The 22,713-nt window shown below is 35.9% G+C and overlaps 1 protein-coding gene across 1 annotated transcript in view; it reads right to left on the bottom strand.

Moving 5' to 3' along the window:
• The window catches only part of eIF2beta (eukaryotic translation initiation factor 2 subunit beta), a 176,734-nt gene that overhangs the window by 4,031 nt on the left and 149,990 nt on the right, over window positions 1-22,713 (bottom strand). The window contains exon 8 of the mRNA XM_090377660.1: window positions 4,145-4,230. Coding sequence (XP_090233786.1) covers window positions 4,145-4,230 — 86 coding nt within the window. The remainder of the gene's footprint in view (window positions 1-4,144; window positions 4,231-22,713) is intronic.

Below are 22,713 nucleotides of genomic sequence, written 5' to 3'. Positions count from 1 at the left end.
AAAGTATGAATTTTCTGCGAGTACAGGTTGGATGACAGGATTTCTTAAAAGGAATGCTCTTCATAATATAAAAATTAAAGGTGAAACTGCATCTGCAGATGAATCGGCTGCTAAAGTATTCCCGCAGGAACTTGCAAAAATTATTGAAGATGGAGGATAAACTCCTGATCAAGTGTGGAATGCAGATGAAACTGGTTTCTTCTGGAAACAAATGCCGAACAGAAAGTATGTAGCCAAATCGCAGAAAACTGCTGGTGGTTTTAAGGTAGCTAAGGATTGTGTGACCTTATTATTTTCCTCCAACGCTTCAGGAGATCGTATGTTGAAACCACTGCTATCTTTACAGAATGGTTCAACAAATGTTTCGTGTCAGACGTTATATGAATTTGAAAGGTCTCGAATTTAAAGTTCTTCTGATTCTTGACAATGCACCCGGCCATCCTGTCTTGGAACGCCCAAACGTACAAATTTTATTTCTGCCACCTAATACTACATCTCTGATAAAACTGCTAGACCAAGGTATAATTGCGACAATTAAAACATACTACATAAAATGAACATTCCAACACATTTTGGACAAACTGAATGATGAAACACTAACAGTCATTGATGTGTGGAAGAAATTCTCAATTATGGATTGTATCAATCAAGTTGGATTAGCATTAACTGAATTAAAAACAGCAACTTTAAATGCATGTTGAAACGGTTTGGCCACAATGTGTAAAAAGCAAAGATCCCATCATCCCTAATATGACCGAATTTCCCAACATCATTACAATGGCACACAAAATTGGTGGAGAAGGATTTGATGATTTATCGTTTGAAGATATTGAAGAATTGTTAACCGACAAAGCCCTAAGCGAAGATGAAATATTGGAGGTTGTCCTTGGGACTACCTCCAATTATCCTGTTCTAAATGCAGATTTAATAAAAGGTCTGGAACTGGCCATAGAATAATCATTTTGTCAAACATGACCCTAGGAATGTGCTGGGAAGTTTCAACGTGAACTGAAGTTGTTGACAGCCTCTTACAGAGAATTATATAACAGCCTAACCAAAACATGAACACAACGATTAATAACTGAATTCATTCGTAAAACCAGTGAAACATCAGCACCAGAGAAGACTAGTGCTGATTTTGTTCAAGAGATCACAGAAAGAATTTCATTAATAGAGGAAGAAGATGTCAACAACATTTCTAGTGATGGTAGTGATATTCTAGTCGTACGCAAATGTATGCGCCGTTTATTATCAGAAAGTGAAAATGAATAAAATCTTGTTATGTGTAAAACAGATTTTTTTTGTTCAAGAAGAATTTTTTTCATTTCATATGCATACAAATTTACTTTAATACATTTTCATTACATAAGCTTAAAACGAATATTTTTATGTGTTTTTTTAAAAATTATTTTTACTGATTTTTTAGATCCGGAACCAATTCTTTTCTTCCATAAATACAATGTCTTTTTTTACATGAATCTATCATGTAAAAACAGAATTAGGTGTATTGGGACATGCTGTGAATATCTTGACAGTTACCCCTGTCAAGTTTAGTTTTACTAGTATCCTCTCTTTTTTTTTTTTTTTTTTTAAAATGTTCCCCAACTAGTTAGGATGGCATGAGGTAATTAACATACAGGGTTGTTAAAATTAAAAGTATCCCTAGATTAGAGGGCTCTGGAGCAAGTTCTAAGGCTGGTACTGAAGAGAAATTTGGACGACAGGTACAATAAAGAATACACTCGCCATTTATTGGGGAAAAAAATGTAGTTACAAAATTTGTCACTATATGGCACTGTGGCAATACCAATCACTTGAACAGCGCTACAACTGTTCAATGTGTCCTCCATTCTGGTCAACAACAGTTTCCATAGCAGAACATAACATGTCAACTGGAATGGCCAACACGTGACATCTAATGCTGTCTTTCAGAACTGCCAGAGTTTGACATCCTCCCCAATACACCTGGTTCTTCAAAAAACCCCACACCCAGAAGTCGCATGGGTGAGGTCCGGTGATAGGGGTGGCCAAGAGGTCTGGAAACAATGGCTGATGACCTGTTCATCTGTAAAATGTTGCCTTAGCAATCTTTGGACAACAGTGGTGCACCGTCTTAAATGAATATGATATCCTGAAGGCCTCCACATTGTTGTAGCTCTGGTATTATGAAATTTGCCAACATTTCATAGTATCGCTGTCTAGTGACGGAACAGGTGCAAACCTGTTCAAAAAAATATGGCTCAATCATGAATGTGGCCATAAATCCACACCACACTGTCACTTTTGGAGAATGCAACGGGACCTCCTGGATAACTCGAGAGTTTTCTGTTGCCCAAATGCAACAGTTGTACGTATTCACTTGTCTGTTTAAGCAGAAGTAGGCTTCATCACTCCAAAGGATGTTCCATGGCCAAGTGATATCCACTATAATTCGCGGCAGAAACAAATGCATATGTGAAACGAATATCTACATCACAATGCTTTAGCTACTGTAGCATGTGCATCTTGTAAGGATAGTACCGCAACGCCTGATACATCACTAGCCTTAAAGTGGAATACAACATGTCCACTTCACGAGAAACAGCTGGCACACTTAAGCTACCACATGGAGACTTATTTGAAGCGACAGGACTAAGATGTCCTGTCACTTCAAATTTCGCAATCATTTTGCAAACAGTCATAGGTCCATGCCTTATGCGCTTCTGATTCGGGATAGCCACAGCTGCATTGCTGCTGTAAACATCTATTGTATGATTTTGAAGAGACTGCTTTGCTTTTATACAGTACAGTAGAGCTGAGTAGTGGTACTGTGGCAATAACTTATGATTATGCAAACGACGTAAGCTATTTGCATAATCGTAACTAAAATAGTTACGCACCATAAAGTGGCAAATTTTGTAACTAATTTCCCCCTCCCCCAATAAATGGCGAGCGCATTCTTTATTGTACCTGTTGTCCAAATTTCTCTTCAGTACGAGCCTTAGAACTCGCTCCAGAGCCCTCTACATAGGGATACTTTAATTTTAACAACCCTGTACTTTCATTTGAGAGAAAGACTTGCCTGGCAGCATTTTTATGCACGTTGCATTTCTGCTGACTCGCATCTGGCATACTCCTGAATATGTGGTGCCTTCCAGATGTCACACATCAAGGGGTAGGCCATATGTTCACTTTTGCAGTCTTTATTGCCACATGTGGTATAGATGGATGCTATCCTACAAACTGTCTGAGCATGATCTAGCATCTAAAGTAGTACAGCAGATTTGGGAGATATGGTCTCCCAAACATACTTCAGGCATTCAGCTCAATGGGTACTGGAGGTTGGGATATGTTAAAATGATATTTCTAGTTTTGATAACACTGTCATCATTTCTGATAGAAATTCTTTTAAAAAAACTCCTTTTTCTTCAAACTCCCTTTACATTTCTTACTTCTCCTTGTGTGAAGGTTAGGAGATCCCAATTCAAAATACTTCCTTGAACAAATTGAGTGTTCTGGGGATGTTACCTTTATTACTGTTTTGTGTTATCAATTTAAACTAAGCTATCACCCCACTTGAGTTGTAAAAAAAAAAAAAAAAATATGTGGAGGTCTAAAGTCTCAAAACTTTATTAAACAGACAACTTGAGTAGTTGAGACCCACTAATTGCTTGACTGATTTTCGTGTTCTAGTACTATAAACGGTGTGGTTTTTGTTGTAAAGCTGCCTTCTTTATTCTTATGGTTTATTTGGACCATATTAGAAAGTGCAGAGAGGTCAAATAAGCTGGTTGTATTTGATGTGTGGTTGCCTCAATTTGCCCTGGATGTGAGTGCATTTTCTCCCACATTTCCAGTCCTGTCACCTAGTGGCCAGGCAGCTATATAAAGTTAGTGAGTGGTATTCATTGTTTTAGCCCACAAAAAAAAAAAAGTCTTTTCTTTCTGAACCTATTTCATTTGAGTATATTTTGTGTATAAAATAAAATTAACTAACTTTAGACATAATAGGCTCTTTGTCACAAGTAAAGGCCTGGCACTTGGAGACCCGAAAGGATGGGCAACACACCATTGTTTTGAGGATAGTACTCGTATAAATAGGAATAAATACTTTTTGTACATAAAAGGAAATGAAGTTTAAATAACTGTAAATAAATATACTTACTAATATATCTCCTAAGCACATTTTCAATTTGTTTTTGTTGAAACCTGCCCTTTATTATCAGTTGATTATTTGCATCTACAGAGCCACTAGGGGTGGGGAAGAATAAACAAGTGATATTTTAAATATATTATTAATGACATTAAGAAAATAATATCTTTGTAATAAGAAATATAACTTGAACTCTACATTCTTTATTCATATGGAACAAAACCTATGTTGTGAGGAGAATTACAAACTGGAATTTTTTTTATCAAGAACCATCTTCCAAATAGAAAGTGGTTCTGGAATATTTCTTCCAAGTGAAATAAACAAATTCACTGATTAACTTCAATAAAGAGAAAACTCATAACCTACTGCATTCGATTAATAACTAACAAAATAGCTTTTCAACTCTGAAATCTTATTATCCTAACGGGGAGGGGGTAGATTTTATGTTTTAGTTTGTAACCATGATTACCTTAAAATATTCAATAATTTAAATTTCATGTGATAAAAATGGCTTTCATCCTTCATATAGCTTCTTAAAAAGATTTCCAGAATAACAATCAGTATTTGTTTAGGTTACCACTATTAATTCTTTTGTACTTACATCTGCAATTGTTACACTGGTAGTCCACCTGGGTCAAAATGACGAAGAAAGTAATTAAAAATTAAAAACTGGGTCAAAAAGATGTTAACCACATCGACATTTATGAAAATTTCTTAAGAATATTTTTTCCCTCTAGTTACTAATACTGTCTACTTCTCACACACACACACACACACACACACACACACACACACACACACACAAAAAAAATGTATTAATAGTCATAGCAGTTATAAAATAATATAAATAACAGAAAGACTGTGTAACCATACATGGAGGAGGGAATAAAGTTCATTATGAATAGCTTTTTTTTTGTTTTTGTGCACCAGCTAAAGTTTCAGTTCTTGTGAGTTTACAAGTTTAAATTTCCTCAAACTTTTGAGAGGAAATTTATCTACTGGCAATTTTAAAAAAAGTCTGAGAAATAATGCATATATAGGTTAGGTTATGTTAGGTTGTTATTAAGTTCCACTACATGCTGTTTTTCTCCTCTTCTGTTATCTTTTTGGTCCTTGAGGTTGTCACAGACATTCTCTCAGATACACCAGACAAGCTGTACTTGCTACCTGGGAGTCTAAAACACTGATGGAACTGATATTCAGGTGACATTCAAGTCAAGTGGACCCAATTTTCCTCAAACTTTTGAGAGGAAATTTATCTACTGGCAATTTTAAAAAAAGTCTGAGAAATAATGCATATATAGGTTAGGTTATGTTAGGTTGTTATTAAGTTCCACTACATGCTGTTTTTCTCCTCTTCTGTTATCTTTTTGGTCCTTGAGGTTGTCACAGACATTCTCTCAGATACACCAGACAAGCTGTACTTGCTACCTGGGAGTCTAAAACACTGATGGAACTGATATTCAGGTGACATTCAAGTCAAGTGGACCCAATTTTGTCAAAATATATATATATATATATATATATATTTTAATGCAATTCGATGTGAAGAGCACAAACTTTTATTTTAATTTGCATGTGAAGAAACTACTATAGTGTAGTTTCTTTTCCAATCTAAACAAGTGAGAGCACACAGATGCCTTAGCTGAGCAAACTACTGATGTGTCAAAAATTCCGATGCCAGTTTAGCAAAAGCCACACCCACTTTCTTATAACAGAAGTAAACTAAAAGGGCTTAATATCATTTTCATACTTGATCCAGTATTTTTTCCCTTTTTCTCAATAACTAATGGAGATTAATGGAATTTTAAGTGGGGAAATTAAAAAAACACTGTTAGTAAGTAGTAGGAATTTCAGCTGTGTGGAAAGAGTAGGAATTATAGCAAGAAATCAATGAAATTTTATCTGGGTCTAAAAGACCCAGGTGGGCTGTAATAACAAGTTCTTGTTTAAACTTCCATTTGTTAATTTCCCTGTGATCAATTTCAAGAACTGAACAAGAATTAGACTGACACTATAAGACTGCCAGATAACGTGTATTTTTTGGACACAAATAACAAAATACATTAAATTAAATATCATATTAAATTAAATTAAATGTATGAGGGCTGTTCCGAAAACACAGACAGATCATTGCTCTGAGTCTGAGTCACTTGGGAGGTTGATATGGGTCTCCCTTTTAAAATAGCATCTTTCACATTCTATACACCTTATACAGCATTTCACTAGTTTCTGAAAAGTGCTGCAGCCCATTTTCTGAAAGGTGTTGCAGGATAGCGGATGTGGCAGATTTGACTTCATCATTTGTGGCACCTCTGTAGTCAGGTGGGCAGGAACAGCAGTGCATAGCACACGCTTCTTGATTAGACGGGGGTTCGAGCCTGTGACCACCAAATACGGAGGATGCGGAAAGGTAAGGGAATGACCAACGCATATCCCTGGAGCAATATGGCCTTAGTTGCTAATGCTCCTAAAATCCAAAACAACAACCACATCATTTGTGTTAAATGTTTTCCTCTCAGCTCATTTTTGAGTCCCGAGAAAGCCCAGAAATCGCATGGTGCAAGATTTGAAGATCTGGACTGGTTGTGCGACACGTGGCCTAGTGTTATCTTGAAGAAGAAACCATTCCCGATTAAGCAGTTCCGGGGCGCCTCGGTAGCCAGGTGGGAAGAAGCAGCAGTGCGCAGCACACGCTTCTTGATTAGACCGGGGTTCGAGCCCGTCACCACCAAATACGGAGGATGCGGAAAGGTCAGGGAATGACCACCGCATATCCCGGAGCAACATGGCCTTAGTTGCTAATGCTCCTAAAAACCAAATAACAAACAAACAAGCAGTTCCGGTCTTTTTTTGCGAATTTCTCCTTTGAGTTTTTTTCTCAGGAACCCAGTGCTGTAGTATTATTCTGCAGGCATCAAAAAATAAAGTCAACATCAATTTTTTTGGAGGCGGTGAATTGTGGTGTTTCCATTTGACTGCTGTTTGGACTCGGGATCAAAATGTTTAATCCAGGACTCATCGCATGTGATTAATTTATTCAAAAACCACTTTTGCCTCCTTTACACAAAATTCAATTGTGATTCTTTGTCTAATAATTAATGAAATATCTTTCTCATCCCCATCATAAAACACACTTAACATAAATTGTTATAAAGAACACAAAAATGAATACGTGATAAGCTTGCACAAACTAAGAAAATGTGGGGAACATTCCTAGACCAAAAACTTGTCACTCATTTCCATAGCAACAAAGCAGTGTTGCCAGTCCGCGTATTTTCGGAACAGCCCTCATATAGCTCTCAGCTGAATTTGTCACCTTAAATGACTGACAGTATTCTTTCTTTACAGAATACACATTTCAGTAAACCATTACACAAACATCAGTCATCCAATAAATCCAGAAAAAGTCTTGCTAGTCTGGAAGTAACCAACACACAAGTTCCAGTCAAAAATTTGGAAAGTTAAAACCCCCCCATTGTTAGACATAATTTACTGGCCCACTCTATTTCTCTGTTCAGTTGTTTATTGTACTCATCAGAATCATTAGGCCAATTACACACTCACACTCTCAATTTTGCTTTCTCAGCGCTTATGTAATACCAAACTGACTCAACGTTGCACTGGCCACCCATTTCAAATGGATGCACTACCGTAGCTTTTATGTGCTTCTTAACTAAGAGCATTAGCATTGGTAGAGGCATACGATGCAAGAAAGCAAGCTTATGCAAAAAAAACCCTTCCCATCTCATCCCTCCATTCGTTCCAAGTGCCTATTCAGCTCAAGCTCAGCCTTAGATTTATTTAGGCTATTAGCTTCCACAAGAAAAGATGAAAGCCTGTTCCACCAATCAACTACCCGCTGGCTAAAGGCAAATTTCCGTACATCTATTCTACAACTATCTTTCCTCAATTTGAAACTGTGCCCCCCCCTCAGGTTCTTAGTCTGAGCAAGACGAAGAATCCCATCAGCATTCAGCTTCCTCCACCCATTAGGCCTTATACACCTCAATCAGATCACCTCGCAGGTGCCTACTCTCAAGGCACTGCAATTTGCAGAAGTTAAGCCTTTCTTGGTAAGAGCGCCCGTTTGTTCCCCTCACCAATCTTGTTGCCCTTCTTTGTACTCGTTCTAGCAACTCTACATCCTTCCTAAAATGAGGCCTCCAGACCTGTACACAGTACTCCAGGTGTGGCCTGCACTGGCACACTCCATGACCTGCACTGCTCAGCAAACTTCACATTTGGCTGCACAATTACCCCCAGGTCTTTTTCCACTTTCCTGAGTGTAATACCACCCAGTTGGTATGTTTCTCTTCGGTTATTGCTACCCATATGCAGTACTTTGCATTTGTTAATGTTAAACTCCAGTTGCCACTTCTCCGCCCATTTTCCCAACTTATCTAGATCCAGTTGGAGTAGCATACGGTCATTATTGTCGTTAACAACCCTGCCAACCTTTGTATCATCTGCAAACTTGGACTTCAAACCTGATATACCTTCATCAATATCATTGATAAATATACAAAACAACAATGGGCCCAATACCGAACCCTGGGAAATTCCACTAATAACATTTGTCCAGGAAGAGCAGTGTCCAATAATTACCACTCTCTGTTGTCTCTCACAACCATCCCTTCATCCATTGTAGCAGCTTACCCTTGATGCCATACCTTTCCAATTTGTACAGCAGTCTTCCACGTGCAACAGTATCAAAAGCTTTCCTGAAATCCAAGTATATGATATCAAAATTATTTTTGGCATTCAGTTCCTTTGGGACCACATCATAGTAAGCAATCAAATTGGTCAGACAAGACCTCCCTTTGACAAACCCATGCTCTGTCTTAGCTATTACAGCAGTCTTGTCTAGATGATTCTGCAATGCTTCTTTAACCAGTGATTCCATTATTTTCCTCAGAACACAAGTTAAACTAACAGGTCTGGAGTTACTTATGTCATCTTTTGAACCTCCTTCGTGAATTGGTGATACATTTTCTCACTTAAACGATGCTGCTTTTGCAAATAATTTGCTAATCTAGAATTGGCTGTTTACTAATATGATGCAGTTGCACTAACTTGTACATAGTCTAACTCTCTTGCAGCCTGAGCCATAAGCCCTTAATGCTTTATAGTCTTAATTCATCTTATACACCATCAGGCATCTCTCATATTGTGGAGTTATACTTCGTAACTGTTTTGCCATCATTACATCAGTTGGGTACCTACCCACCCACCGAAGAAGGGCCAAATAGCCCTGAAACGGTGCCGTCTGGGTGGTGGTGGTATCCACTGAGAATAAGTAACAACAGTCTTCTCCTTTAGGTGAAGCGTTACTTATTTGAAGTAGTGCAATGTCGTGGCAACTTGTCGTGAAGGTATTCACAATATGAGATATGACTTAAACAATGCCGCTTTTGCAAATAATTTGCTAATCTAGAATTGGCTGTGTACTAATATGATGCAGTTGAAATAACTTGTACATAGTTTAAACAATGATTGATTTATCCAAAGAAATTAAAATGTAGCCTGTAAAATCAAGCAAATTATAATAACAAAGAAATTATTTATGACTTACAAATTTTAAAGAATGTTTATTCTTCATCCTCTACTAAATGCACACTCATTCATGACCTATTACTGGCTCGGCACTCGTTGGTTTGTGGCACAAGGAGTCGTCTTCTTTAGAAATGCTTCAAGAGGTGTTTGTTTCCAAGATAATCTTCTATTTTATTTATAAATTTCAATAGATGCATAAGCATTTTTTAACAGAACGCACAAATTGCAACTAACACAATTCGTGCGGAGTATCAAGTTTACAAAGCTTAAAAAAAAGGAATGAACAGAAGATTCTGAAAATTTGTTTTTTATACGATTGAAGATTTCAGTAAAGGGAAACACATTTCACCATAGTAACACAAAAAACCACACAATTCCAGCTATTGGTATTTTCACAAATGCAATAACATCAAGTTTACTACCCGTTTATAATTGCTTGCAATCAGAAAGTGCAAATTGTTTTTGTTTTATGGTCATGACCTCCAGAAATGTGCTTTAGAAAAATGTCCCAAAGACGTTCAAAATTAGTTCTTATAACAGAACGTATGATTACGATGAAAGCGTAGTGCATTTTAGTGATTTGAATTGGTAACTAATACAATTTGCACTATAAAAATGACCTTTTAGACAGTCTATAGCAAAAATTTCAACTTCCCAGATCGTGGAACGAATTACCAAAAAAAAAAAAAAAACACACACACAATGTGTCATTAGGTTCACATTGCGATATTTTCACAAAACGATGGTGTCTCTGGAATGGATTAATATCATAAAGTTGGGTACACTGTATTGTATAGCTACATGCGTGGCTTGAAATGCGGTATTTATGAATGTTTAACATTATTTTTTGAAATTAATGTTCATATTTTCGATTTTGTTGATAACTGATACTTTGAAGAAGAAAAAACTCGTAAAGCATGAACTGCCTGTATTTAAAAAAAAAAAAAATATATATATATATATATATACAGTCGAACTTCCCTATAACGAATTCGATAAATCCAGCGAAAAAATTCGTTATACAGAGAATCTTTTTTATTAGAAATTATCTAATTAGAAAAATGAAAATGAATCTACATTTATTTTTAATGATTTTATTTCAGAAACATACTTATTTAAATTACGTTTACACAATTTTCGCCGGTAAGTATCACAAATTTAAAAAAAAATCTGTAATTTTCGTTTGCACAGTACAATTAAAAAATTGTCTGATTCTCAAAGAAAACCTCACATTTGTTCAGAGCATTAAAAACATTATCAGGAACATTTTCACAAAACTGTAGACCCATACGAACCGGCGCCTCCATAGCCAGGTGGGAAGAAGCAGCAGTGCGTAGCACACGCTTCTTGATTAGACCGGGGTTCGAGACCGTCACCACCAGATGCGGAAAGGTCAGGGAATGACCACCGCATATCCCGGAGCAATATGGCCTTAGTTGCTAATGCTCCTAAAAAAAAAAAAACCAACCAAACAACCCATACGAATCGTTAATTTCTTCATGATCATGGTTGCGTTTAACACTGTTCAGCAGTATTTCATCTTCATTTGGATGTTCTGCTGCGATCTACATAAACATAACTATCCAGTGTTATTTCATTTTTGATGTTTCCGGAAGATTCTAATAATGTCCAAAAGTTTTTCAGTTGTGAAAGGGGCAGTTCGTCCAGTCTTTGTTCGACTTCTGTATTCAATGCAAATCCCGCTTTCGAAAAACAATTTTGAATAGTATATTCAGTGATATCGTTTGTCCAAACTTTTGCCAGTTCAGAGATGCAATCTCTAAGGTTGCACAGTACAATTAAAAGTTTCTATTTTCTGATAACGAATTGACAATCATTATTCTCTTTCGATAATGAAATTTAAAATTTTTAATAATGCCTTGGTCCGTTGACTGGAGTTTTGACGTTATGTTTGGTGGTAAAAACAACTTCGCACTTTTAAGTTTGGCAGAAATACTGGCAGAATGTGCCGGACAGTTGTCAGTTACCAACACAATTTTCCTTTTTTTTCTTTTGTTATATGCTTGTCTAGTTTTAATATCCATTCTTCAAAAATATCACTTGTCATCCATGCTTTTTTATTAAAAGGTGTAGTTAACTTCCAAAGATTGTGTGCCTCTAAAACATCTTGGGTTTTTTGATATTCCGATGACTAAAAGTCTTAATTTTTCACTTCCTGTCATATTTGCTCCAACTAGCACAGTGATTCTTTCTTTGCTTTGTTTTCAGCCAAAACATTTATCATCCTTAAAAGCAAGTGTTCTATTCAGTAAACATTTAAAGAATAAACCCATTTCGTCAGCATTAGAAACATCCTTATGCTCATACTCTTCCAAAATCTTCTTTAAGGTATTGTTCCTCCAATTGTTGCAATCTTCTTCTCTTACATTAACATTTTCTCAGCAAATAACCTTTTCCGCAATTCTGTGGCACTTCTTAAATTTATCTAGCCACCCAGTGCTCGCATTAAATTCTGTATGTCCAAGGGACTGTGCAAATTTCAGAGCTTGTTGCTTAATTATTAGGCCCGATATTGGGATATTCTTTTCATGTATCATTTGCACCCATTTTAGAACAGCTTTATCAACATCTTCGTATATACACACAACTTAATTCACTTCTTGTCTGCTCCTCCTTCAATTGCATTTAAAATTGATTCTTGATTTTTTTAAAATCTTAGACAAACTGCTTGCAGATATGCCATATTTCTCCACAACATCTTTTTTCTTAAAACCCTGGTCTATGTCGTAACAATCTTTGCTTTATCATTAATACTTAAACACTTTCTCTCCGACATTGTTTCCGTAATTGTAAAAATTACTCTACTGGCTCTTGCCGATACATACACCGCAAACTTTGCTGCGCTGACCATATAGTGAATTGTTAGTACCGCCTACTCAATGACGTTCGCTTACCAATTCAACAGTATCACTCACTTTGAAGAAATATACGACTTTGTGAATTTCTTTTATTCCTTCCATTCATATATAGACGAAAGAAAATTTATGATTAACGTATGCTGTATGTTACTTTTCAGAAAAAAAAAAAAAAATACAAGAGCATATAGCCTATGTGATTGATGCCGAACGAAATTTAAAAAAAAAAAAAAAAAAAAAATCACGAAAACCACCTACTGGGAGTCCAGTTAGACAAGAACAGCCATATCATATAATGATTGACATGAAGGTAACGTGGTACAATTGAGGTGAGAAGCGAATGTCACTCAGTAGGCATTACTAAAAACCGACTATGGTAGCATAGTATTCTATGTATTGCCGCCGCAATATGCTAAAGGTTTACCGCAGCGAACTTTGTTTTCCCCTGAGCCAACATCAATTTACAAATCTACCCTATTTATTGTAAAGTTTATGACCACTTTTAAGAAAAGCCATTTGGTTTAATAACTGTAACAAAAATGAAATAAAGACCCTCCTATGGGCGTCAATGGCCACAAGTGTTCACTAAAACGATGATTATTTAATTCCAGATGCTAATGTGCAATTTCGGAAGGAAGGAGGCAGTATATTTGAGTGTTTGTTTAGCAGTAAATGCTTGAACATCTTCAAAAATGCTTTTACTAATTTTTTTAAAAATTCATTATAGAGAGACTAACACTTCGTTATATGGGGTTAATTTTACATGTAATTTCGTTTCAAGGTGCAATGTTTTGCGAAAAAATTCGTAATATAGAGTAATTCGTTAAATGGAAGTTTGTAATAGAGAAGTTCCACTGTATATATATGATGTTTTGGTATTATATTTAGGTGGCACCTGAGCCCTGCTGTCTGTATGATGATGAAAGTAAGATGATAAATATGTGAGAGATTGTTATATGCTGCTATTCAGTCTGCCCCTAAATACATGTAAAAGAGTAATTGTAAGTATGACAGGCGTGAAATTGGGCTGAGTGCATGTTAGAATAACACACGGGCCCTTCCAAATTAGACTGCAATGGTGGCAATCTACCAGGAAACCCAACTATCCTGCAGACATGTCTCTTCTTCTGTGGCATGACATCAACTGGCCTGGCCAGTGTGGGATTACTAACAGAGAAGCATTTCTACAGTGTAATCTCCAACCCTCCCCCCCATAGAGTGCACTGGCTCTACGAGTTTACTCCCCTATGATCCCCACCTCCCATCCCAACCTTTTCCTGATTGGCTCTACCACCACAAATCTTTTCCTGTTTTAAACAGTCCCCCTGCGAAGGATTGGCTCCTTCCACGGGGATGTCCCCATCTGTTCCTTTCCTCTTCATCTGTCTCCCCCATTCTCTTCCCTGGCAAGCTCAGGTATGGTTCAGGGTTTGCCCCCCTCACCAGAGACCTTTATTTCCTACTACACCTAACTTACCTCCCCACAGTGGTGAATAGGCCACATGGGGTCCCACTAGGGGCCCTATGGCTAAATGGCTGCAGGAAAACCAGACTAATACGATTTCTGGCCTTTACAGAGTTTGTACTGCAACACGGAGTATACAAAGATATCCTTTCTCTACGTAAAAAATAATAAAATATATATACAGTCAATTCTGGTTATTTGGGACACATCAGGACTAGTGCATTTTGGCCCGATTAAGCAGCTGCCCCAATTATCCGAAGTTTCATGTAAATAGTTAAAAATACAATGTTCCTTCCCTTTACAATTAGTTCACTGTACAATCAAATCAGGTTACGACAAACTCACCATAGTAAAGTACCGTTCACTATACAATGTGCAGTAAGCGCCCGTCATTGTGATCACATTTGTGAATTGAATTTTAATTCTATTAAAGAGCGATTCTAATTAGCAAAAATAGCAGGAACATTATCCACAGGCTATAAAAGTAAAGATATATTAAGCACAAATTTACCCTTTTATTACCTTACCAATTAAAAAATTAAATGATACGTGAAATTCGGAAGAATATACGTGATATAATTAATATGTACTGTAATATGTATATACTAACTAAACTAGTTGACATTTCTGTTCACTGACATTTGTGGGTAGGGGTTAAAATTTAAAACAGTAAAAAGATAAGCAATCAATATCAAAAAACACGGCACACACAAACTGCAAGTAACACAATACGTGCAAGTGGGAATGGAGTAACGAGTTACAAAGCTTTAAAAATAAGAATGAAGAGAAGATTTATATGATTGAAGATTCCATGGAAGTGTAAACACATTTTACCATAATAACCCACAGAATTCCAACTGTCTGTATTATCAAAAATTCAATAAGATCGATTTTATCCGTTTATGATAGATTGCACTAACAGAAAAGCCCAATAAACAGGTGACTGCTAATTGTTTTTATTGTTTTATGGTTGTGACCTCCAGAAATCCGACCGAACTACGTGGTACAATGGAGACAATCATAGGTAATCTCCAGTGCTGCGGTCTCCTGCCCCGATTAAACGGCATTTTGTCGCAATTAAGCGAAGTAAACCCTGGCTATTTTCTCAATTGGGTTCTGGTTTTTAAGATTTGTTCCAAATAAACGGCTGCCCCGATTAACTGGTGGCCCAAATAACCGGAATCTACTGTGTGTGTGTGTGTGTGTGTGTACTATCATTGAATTATATTAAATATTAACATAAGTTAAATTATAATAAAGTGAATAAATAAATAAATAATTAATTCTTTTCATTTGTTTGTTTATTTGGGTTATTTTTATGTTAATTTTTGCTCTACAGTTTTTGCCATACTACTGGCTTATGTTTTATTTTATTTAATTTAAAATATTGGATATATATATATATATATATACAGTGAAACTTCTCCTAACGGACACCTCTAGTTAACGGACATCTCTCTACAACGGACATTTTCAAATTCCCCAACTCACCTCCATTGGTTTTAACGTGTTTGCAGCTTCTGTCTAGCAGACATTCTCTGTAATGGACGCGGACAGGCAATCTGCACTGTTTCGTTTAGATTAGCACTTAATTTGATCTCCCCATAACGGACAGCGGGCAAGCTCACGGCCCTTTTTCTAGGAATGTCTCTTCCACGTATTGCCTCAATCGTGTGTTTATTTTCTATTTCCTATTCTCTGAATTTAATCAAGGTTTACGTTGCGGTTCTAAACCCTTTTTCAAGAATTTTAAGGCACGTGTAAAACTTCTGATGAATTCGGTGTGTGCAGGGAGGGGAGGGGGAATATGGTCGGCCTTTCGCCTTTTCAGTTTCAGTTTTCAGTGTCGTGTGAAGTGCACGTCTTCTCGCAAACATTTAACTTTAAAAGATAAAGTCGAACTCATTAATGCATATGATCGGCGAAAAAATAGCGTTCGCAATCTCGCTGCAAAATTCAAAATCGGGAAGACGCAGGTAAGCGACATCCTAAAGAAAACAAATGAACTGCTCAAACAATTTTGGCAACACGGAAATGATCAGGTCCAAAAATCATTCCCGAAAACTGTTGGACTTCAAATTGACAATGTTACGTATGAGTAGTTTTGTCGCGAACGTGCTAAAAAAATTCCCATTAATGGGCCTATTATTAGGGAAAAGGCTTTGGAGGTTGCAAAATCTATGGGAGTAAATGATTTCAAAGCTTCTGCGGGATGGCTAGACAAGTTCAAAACTCAGCATAAAATTTCTTGGAAAATCGTAAGTGGTGAAGGTGGATCTGTTGATACTGGGGTTGTAACAGAGTGGACCGTCAAATTGGAAGATTTATGTCATTATTTTGAAGCTAAGGATATTTACAACTGTGACGAAACAGGGTTGTTTTTTAAAGCTCTTCCTGAAAAAACAATGAGTCTAAAAAACGAAAAGTGCCAGGGCGGAAACATTTCTAAGGAACGCTTGACTGTACAATTGTGTACAAATATGCCGGGAGACTTTGAACAACCTCTTGTTATAGGAAAACCACAAAATCCTCGTTGTTTCAAGGGCATAAAGTTGAATCTTTTGAATGTTGACTGGAAGTCTAATAAAAAAAGCGTGGATGACACAAGATATCATGAGCGAATGGATAAGTCACTTTAACCAAAACACGATTCGTCAAAACAGAAAAATTATTCTTTTCATGGATAATGCTGCATCTCACCCGCACATTGAATTGTCTAACATTCAAATCGTTTTTCTGCCACCAAACACATCTGCAGAGTGTCAGCCCTTGGATCAAGGGATAATAAAAAAATTTAAACTTCACTACAGAAAACGTGTTTTAAGACATCTCATTGCAAACATGAACGATGTAACATGTGCGAGTGACCTTGCAAAGAAACTCAGCATCCTAGATGCGATTCAATGGATTTCCGCTTCAGTAAACGCAATTAGAAAACAAACTGTCGTGAACCGTTTTGTAAAGTCTGGCTTCTCAAACGCAAAAATTGAAATTGTGAACAGCAATGTGGAGCACCAAGAAGAACAAGAACTTCAACATCTATTGATAATGTACGATACTTCAGTTACAAGTGACCCTGGCTACAAAGATATAGACTCGAACCTAACGACAGAAGATGGTGCTCTAGATATCAACAACATTATCATCGATATTTTTCAAGAAGTTCCTCATGAGGATGAAGAAATGGAAGGAGGTCATTCTGTCGAAGAACATATTAACGACGAACCACCGATGAAAATAGAAGAAGCGCTCGTACAAATCAATTTTAAAAATGTTTTTCGCCGCTGAAGAAGATACTGAAGGACTTTCGATGGTTTCTTCACTCCAAACAAATGTTGAAAACAAAATTATCAGCCGGAAGAAGGTGCAGAAGAAAATAAGTGATTACTGTATGTATTTTTCTTAAGATAAAGTCATAATATTCATAGCACAATTGTATGTATATTATTTACAAAAATGTTGTGCAAAATCTGTATATAATTTAATTTTACATTAAACGTTTAACGATTTTTCTTTATCTCTTGTGTATGTAATTGTATTTTATTTACAAAAATATTGTTCAAAATCTGTATATATTTTAATTTAATTTTACATTAAATGTTTAACGATTTTTCTTTCTTTCTTTTTTTTTTTTCTCTCCCTCAGACTTCTTGTTAGCAGACACTCCTCTCTAACGGACAGATTTTCAGTCCCCATGGCTGTCCGTTAAAGGGAAGTTTCACTGTATATATATATATATATTTCCTTGCAGGATGAGATGTAATTTGTAGAATGAATGAATTGGTCATGTGTGTAAACTTTGCAATGACCAAGTGAACGTTGCGTGCCCTGTCTATTATATAAATTAAAAAATTGTGTGATGTTTTATGTTTTTATTCAGGTGGCTTTGTCTGGAGTGCAAGGTGTGAATGATGAACAAATAATGAGGGATGCAACTGTATCAGTGTTAGGGTTACTTGTGTACCTGATTACATGTTCAAACCTACCTTCGAAGACCCCCAATGCCCTAATGATTCCATGCTGTTTCCTTCTGTTAGGCTGAACGGTCAGTGGCCTGTACCTTCACTTAGAGCACTCTGGCCATAAGACTTTAACCTCTCTTCCCCAGGGCCATGATAGCTGCCCTCAATTTTCTCCCGATGGCCTCTACCACCCTAAACACTTCTACACTCTTAGCCTTCTGCATCTTTATGTCTGAGTGATACCTCTACCAGGGATGCGATATTACAATGCAGTCAAAGGAACTGGATGAAAAAAATGATTTTGATATCATATACAGCCACTCCCTGGCTTACGTAATACTCAACTTACGTAAATTCGACTTTACGTAAGTTTTTGCCAGCCGGTGCAAACTTAAAAAAAATTGTGGAAACATATTTTGCATCCCGTAGAAATAAAAAGAGGTATCATGAAAACATTGCAATGTGAACCTAATAATACATTTTTTTTTTATTTTTATTTTTTTTGGTAATTCATTCCAAGACCTTGGAAGTTGAAATTTTCGATATATAATTAAGCTATTTGTCTTTCTAAAAGGTCATTTTTATAATGGAAATTGCACTACACTTTCATCGTTATATGTTCCATTATAAGAATCAATTTTGAACGCCTTTGTGATTTTTTTCTAAAACACATTTCTGAAGGTAATTGCCATAAAATAATAAACACAATTTCCACTTTCCGGTTTATTGGGTTTTTCTGTTAGCACAGTCTATTATAAACAAGTTGTAAACTCGATCACATTGCATTTGCGATAATACCGATAACTGGAATTCTGTGGGTTTTTAGATCATGGTATTATGGTGAAACGAGTTCCCCTTCACTGAAATCTTCAATCATATAAAAAACAAATTTTCAGAATCTTCTCTTCATTCCTATTTACTTATTACAAAGGACTAATGGAAGGTGCACTGTTAGGAAACAAAACAAAATTGATTTAGAAATGAGGACGATTAATTAAGAATTATGAAGCAGGACAAAGTTTGTCATCTATTGCATGGAATTAGGTCTCGCTGCTTCAACAGTGAATACTATTTTAGGGGGCAGGGTGCATATAAAAGAACATGTTAAAGGATCAATGCATTTAAGATCAACAGTGATCACAAAACAGCGTTCAGGTGCTATATCAAAGATGGAAAAGCTATTAATATGGATGGAAAATCAGATTCAAAGCAAGAGCCCCTGGGTCCAATGGTCATTTAAGCAAAAGCAAAAATTATTTATGAAGATATCAAGGATTAGTACAGCGAACCCCAAGCCAAGTTCGTGGCAAGCAACGGGTAGTTTAATAGGTTCAAGCATCGTGCTGGTTTCCAAAACATTAACGTATGCAGTGAAGTCACCAATGCTGATTCTGCAGCTGCAAAGAAATTTTGTGATATGTTGGAAAAACCCCTTCTAAATCTCTACAGCCCTCAACTTCTGCAGCGGCATGCATATCAGCTGGAGATTTAATTCTGGCAATCCTTGAAAGGTAAAACTTACTGACATTATGCCTGTGTCCTCTCTCTTTTTATAATTTTGAAATTGTAATTTTTCCTAAGCATGAGATAAAAAAAAATTGAATAAATAATTCTATTTACATGTTTGTCACACATCTTTTTTGCTTCAATTAAATTTGCGAGTGCTGCATAAGCTGTTGTTGTTGTTATTTGGTTTTTAGGAGCATTAGCAACTAAGGCCATATTGCTACGGGGATATGCGGTGTTCATTCCCTGACCTTTCCGCATCCTCCGTATTTTGTGGCTCATGGGCTCGAACCCCGGTGCTCTGCATAAGCATTTAGGGAAATTCCACAGAACGCAACCCTTACATAATTCGGGGAGTGGTTGTATTATGTACCACATAATAAACTCATGTTATTAAAATGCATTTGTATTGGTATAAATTATAGTTTATAGGCATCTCCTGAGAAGTTCAAGGAATTGATGTCCAGGTAATTATATAACAAAGAAAACTTTAGTTAAATTCAATCTTTTTTAAAAGTCAGTCCTGCCTTATTTCTTGCCAGAAAGTATCTATTGGTCCTCTGCTCTTCATCAATGACACTCAGATTACTAGATATAATCATATACCTAATTAGGGATTATCTTGATTTCTATCTCTCTCTCTCTCTCTCTCTTTTAGAATAAGTAGTAGTGGGGGTTAGACTGAGACTGGATCAAAATGAGTGAAGACAGAGTTTATAATTCGAGCATGTATTTCAATTATTATTCTCTAGTTGTAACTGAACTATAAGTCTTTATGTAATGTGTTCAAAAATCAGTCCACTAAGCATGCAAACTTGACCAGTTAGGAAACAAGTTTTTATATAATTATTACCATTACGAATAAGATATTTTAATATTAGTGTTTTTATAGTTATTTGGTGGCAAAAAAATTCAATGGGCAATATTTATGAATGGCCAAGTTATAAGCATCTGATTTGGGAGTCTAACATATTATCTCACAAACTCTATGAAACACAATACTAATGGCTCTCTGGGAAGTTTTTTTAAAATATCAATTTAGTGTGCATTTGTTCAGATAAGGAAAAAAAAAAAAAAAAAAAAAATTAAGCAATATTTATTGGTAGCCAGTCTATTAACACCTTAATTTAGTGTGCAAAGACTATAGCACATTAAGATTTTATGACTAAAAAAAATATGACCGGCCACAAAGTGAAGTCTGAGAATTCTCAAGAGATAGGGAAGCCAGGAACTCATTGAGAAATTAGACTAGTGTGTGTGTGTGTGTGTGTGTGCAATGCATGTCCCACATCTGTGACAAATATGCCATGAAAAAACAAACTGTTATATATTGTAACAAGCAAGGATAAGTTTTAGAAGTATGACTTATAATATATGCCATACTCTCTGACTTGGAATAAAGTTTTTCCAGGCACCACTGAACATCACAGTAAATTATTATCTGCTATGTACTATATATCAACTAAGTAAAGGTAAATAAAAGCTTGTTTTTTTTCCTTGCTTAATTTTATTTCAGTGTTTCTAATTAACATACACAGCAAATAACTGTTTAAATTGTCAATTATGGGGATACAATTGGTTCGGGGTGGGAGCTTGCAGTCCGACAGACATTTAGCATTAGCATGGTATATGATGCAAGAAAGCAAGCTTATATAGCATCAGCAAAAAAAAAAAATCCTTCCCATTTCACCATTACATTCACTCCAAATGTTTGTCTAGTTCTGCCTTGAACGTATTTAAGTTGCTGAATTCCACTACGACAGATGAAAGTTTGTTTCAACTATGAACCACCCGCTGACTAAAGGTGAATTTCCACACATCTATTCTACAATTGTCTTTCTTCAATTTGAATTTATGCCTCCTCAGGTGAGTAGTCTGAGCAAGAGGAGGAATCCCATTAGCACTGAGCTTGCTCAATCCATTCTAGGCCCTATACCAGTGTTTCTCAACCCTTTCGTTGTTGCGGAACACCTTTAAAGACACTAAAATCTTGTGGCACTACAATCACTGTTATACTCATGTTATAAAAATCTATACATATTATAAATAATAAAAAAATATATATATATATATATATATTCACAAACTGGAAGTTATTTATGTTGGGTATAATTAACAATACATTTATTATTTGTTTTAAATGCTTTGATGTTCTTTTTTGAACATACATGAATTGCATGAAATTTAAAAGAAAATATTAAAAAAAATTACCATAATTATATAAAAACAAACAAATATACAAGTATAACATTTTACTCAGTGAGATGGTTGGGTTTGATGGGAGGCACAGTTTTTTTATATGAGGGTTTATTGTGGATAGGCTTACTCTCATCTCCTCTTCTACTGACTTTAGTCTCTCTCTCCCTCTCTCTCTCTCTCTCTCTTTTTGTTTAATCTCGTTTAAAGTGGAAACCCTGTTTCGCACAATTAGGAAGTGGAAAATGGCAAAAAAATTCTAATTGCCTTTTTGGAAATTCGTGGATATTCATTTTGGATTGTTCCAAATTTGCTAATATTAGTGTTATTAAAGTGAATTTCCAGCAACTGGTCACTACAGATCTCAGCCAATTCTTACTCTCGCAGATTAAGTTCTAATGTTGGAAGGTTTCTTGTTGCAAATAGGTCTCTACCCACAAATATTTTTTGGTATCAAGAGATGGAAAGTATTGCTCATTTTTTGTCTTTTAACAGCTGTGATGTTTCGCTTATTACATTAATTATTTTAGTATAATTGGTTTTGACAGTCAAGGGAAACATTTCTAAATTTTTTAGATTTACATATTTTTTCCATATACTCAACTCTTCTTTAGAGGCGAACAACTTGTCAGTAGATGTGAATAAATTTTCCTAAGGGCCTTGCATTATTTAATTTATTAAGCTGCACAAATAAATCTTCTAGAAAAGCTAATTAGCAGCACCAAATTTCATCATTTAAATAATCACAAAATTCTGATTACTCCAGTGAAAAAAAAATGAGCATTTCCTCATGCAACTCATACATATGCATAAGTACGTTTTCTTTTGATAGTCACCAAAGCTCAGTGTTCATTATTAAATAAAAATGATGAGGCTCCAGTTCCTCACATAACTTTCTGAAAATACGTATTTCTGTGGTCTAGTTTTGATATAATTGACTGTTTTAGCAGCTTGATCAAGTACAAATTTTAAATCGGGTACAACTGTCTTTGCTACTAGAACATCTCTGTGTATAAAATA

The sequence above is a fragment of the Mastigoproctus giganteus genome, chromosome 7, assembly GCF_048544385.1.
Source record: "Mastigoproctus giganteus isolate SK-2022 chromosome 7, ASM4854438v1, whole genome shotgun sequence".
Classification (NCBI taxonomy): Eukaryota; Metazoa; Arthropoda; class Arachnida; order Uropygi; family Thelyphonidae; genus Mastigoproctus; species Mastigoproctus giganteus.
This window is presented reverse-complemented; position numbering and strand designations above follow the sequence as displayed.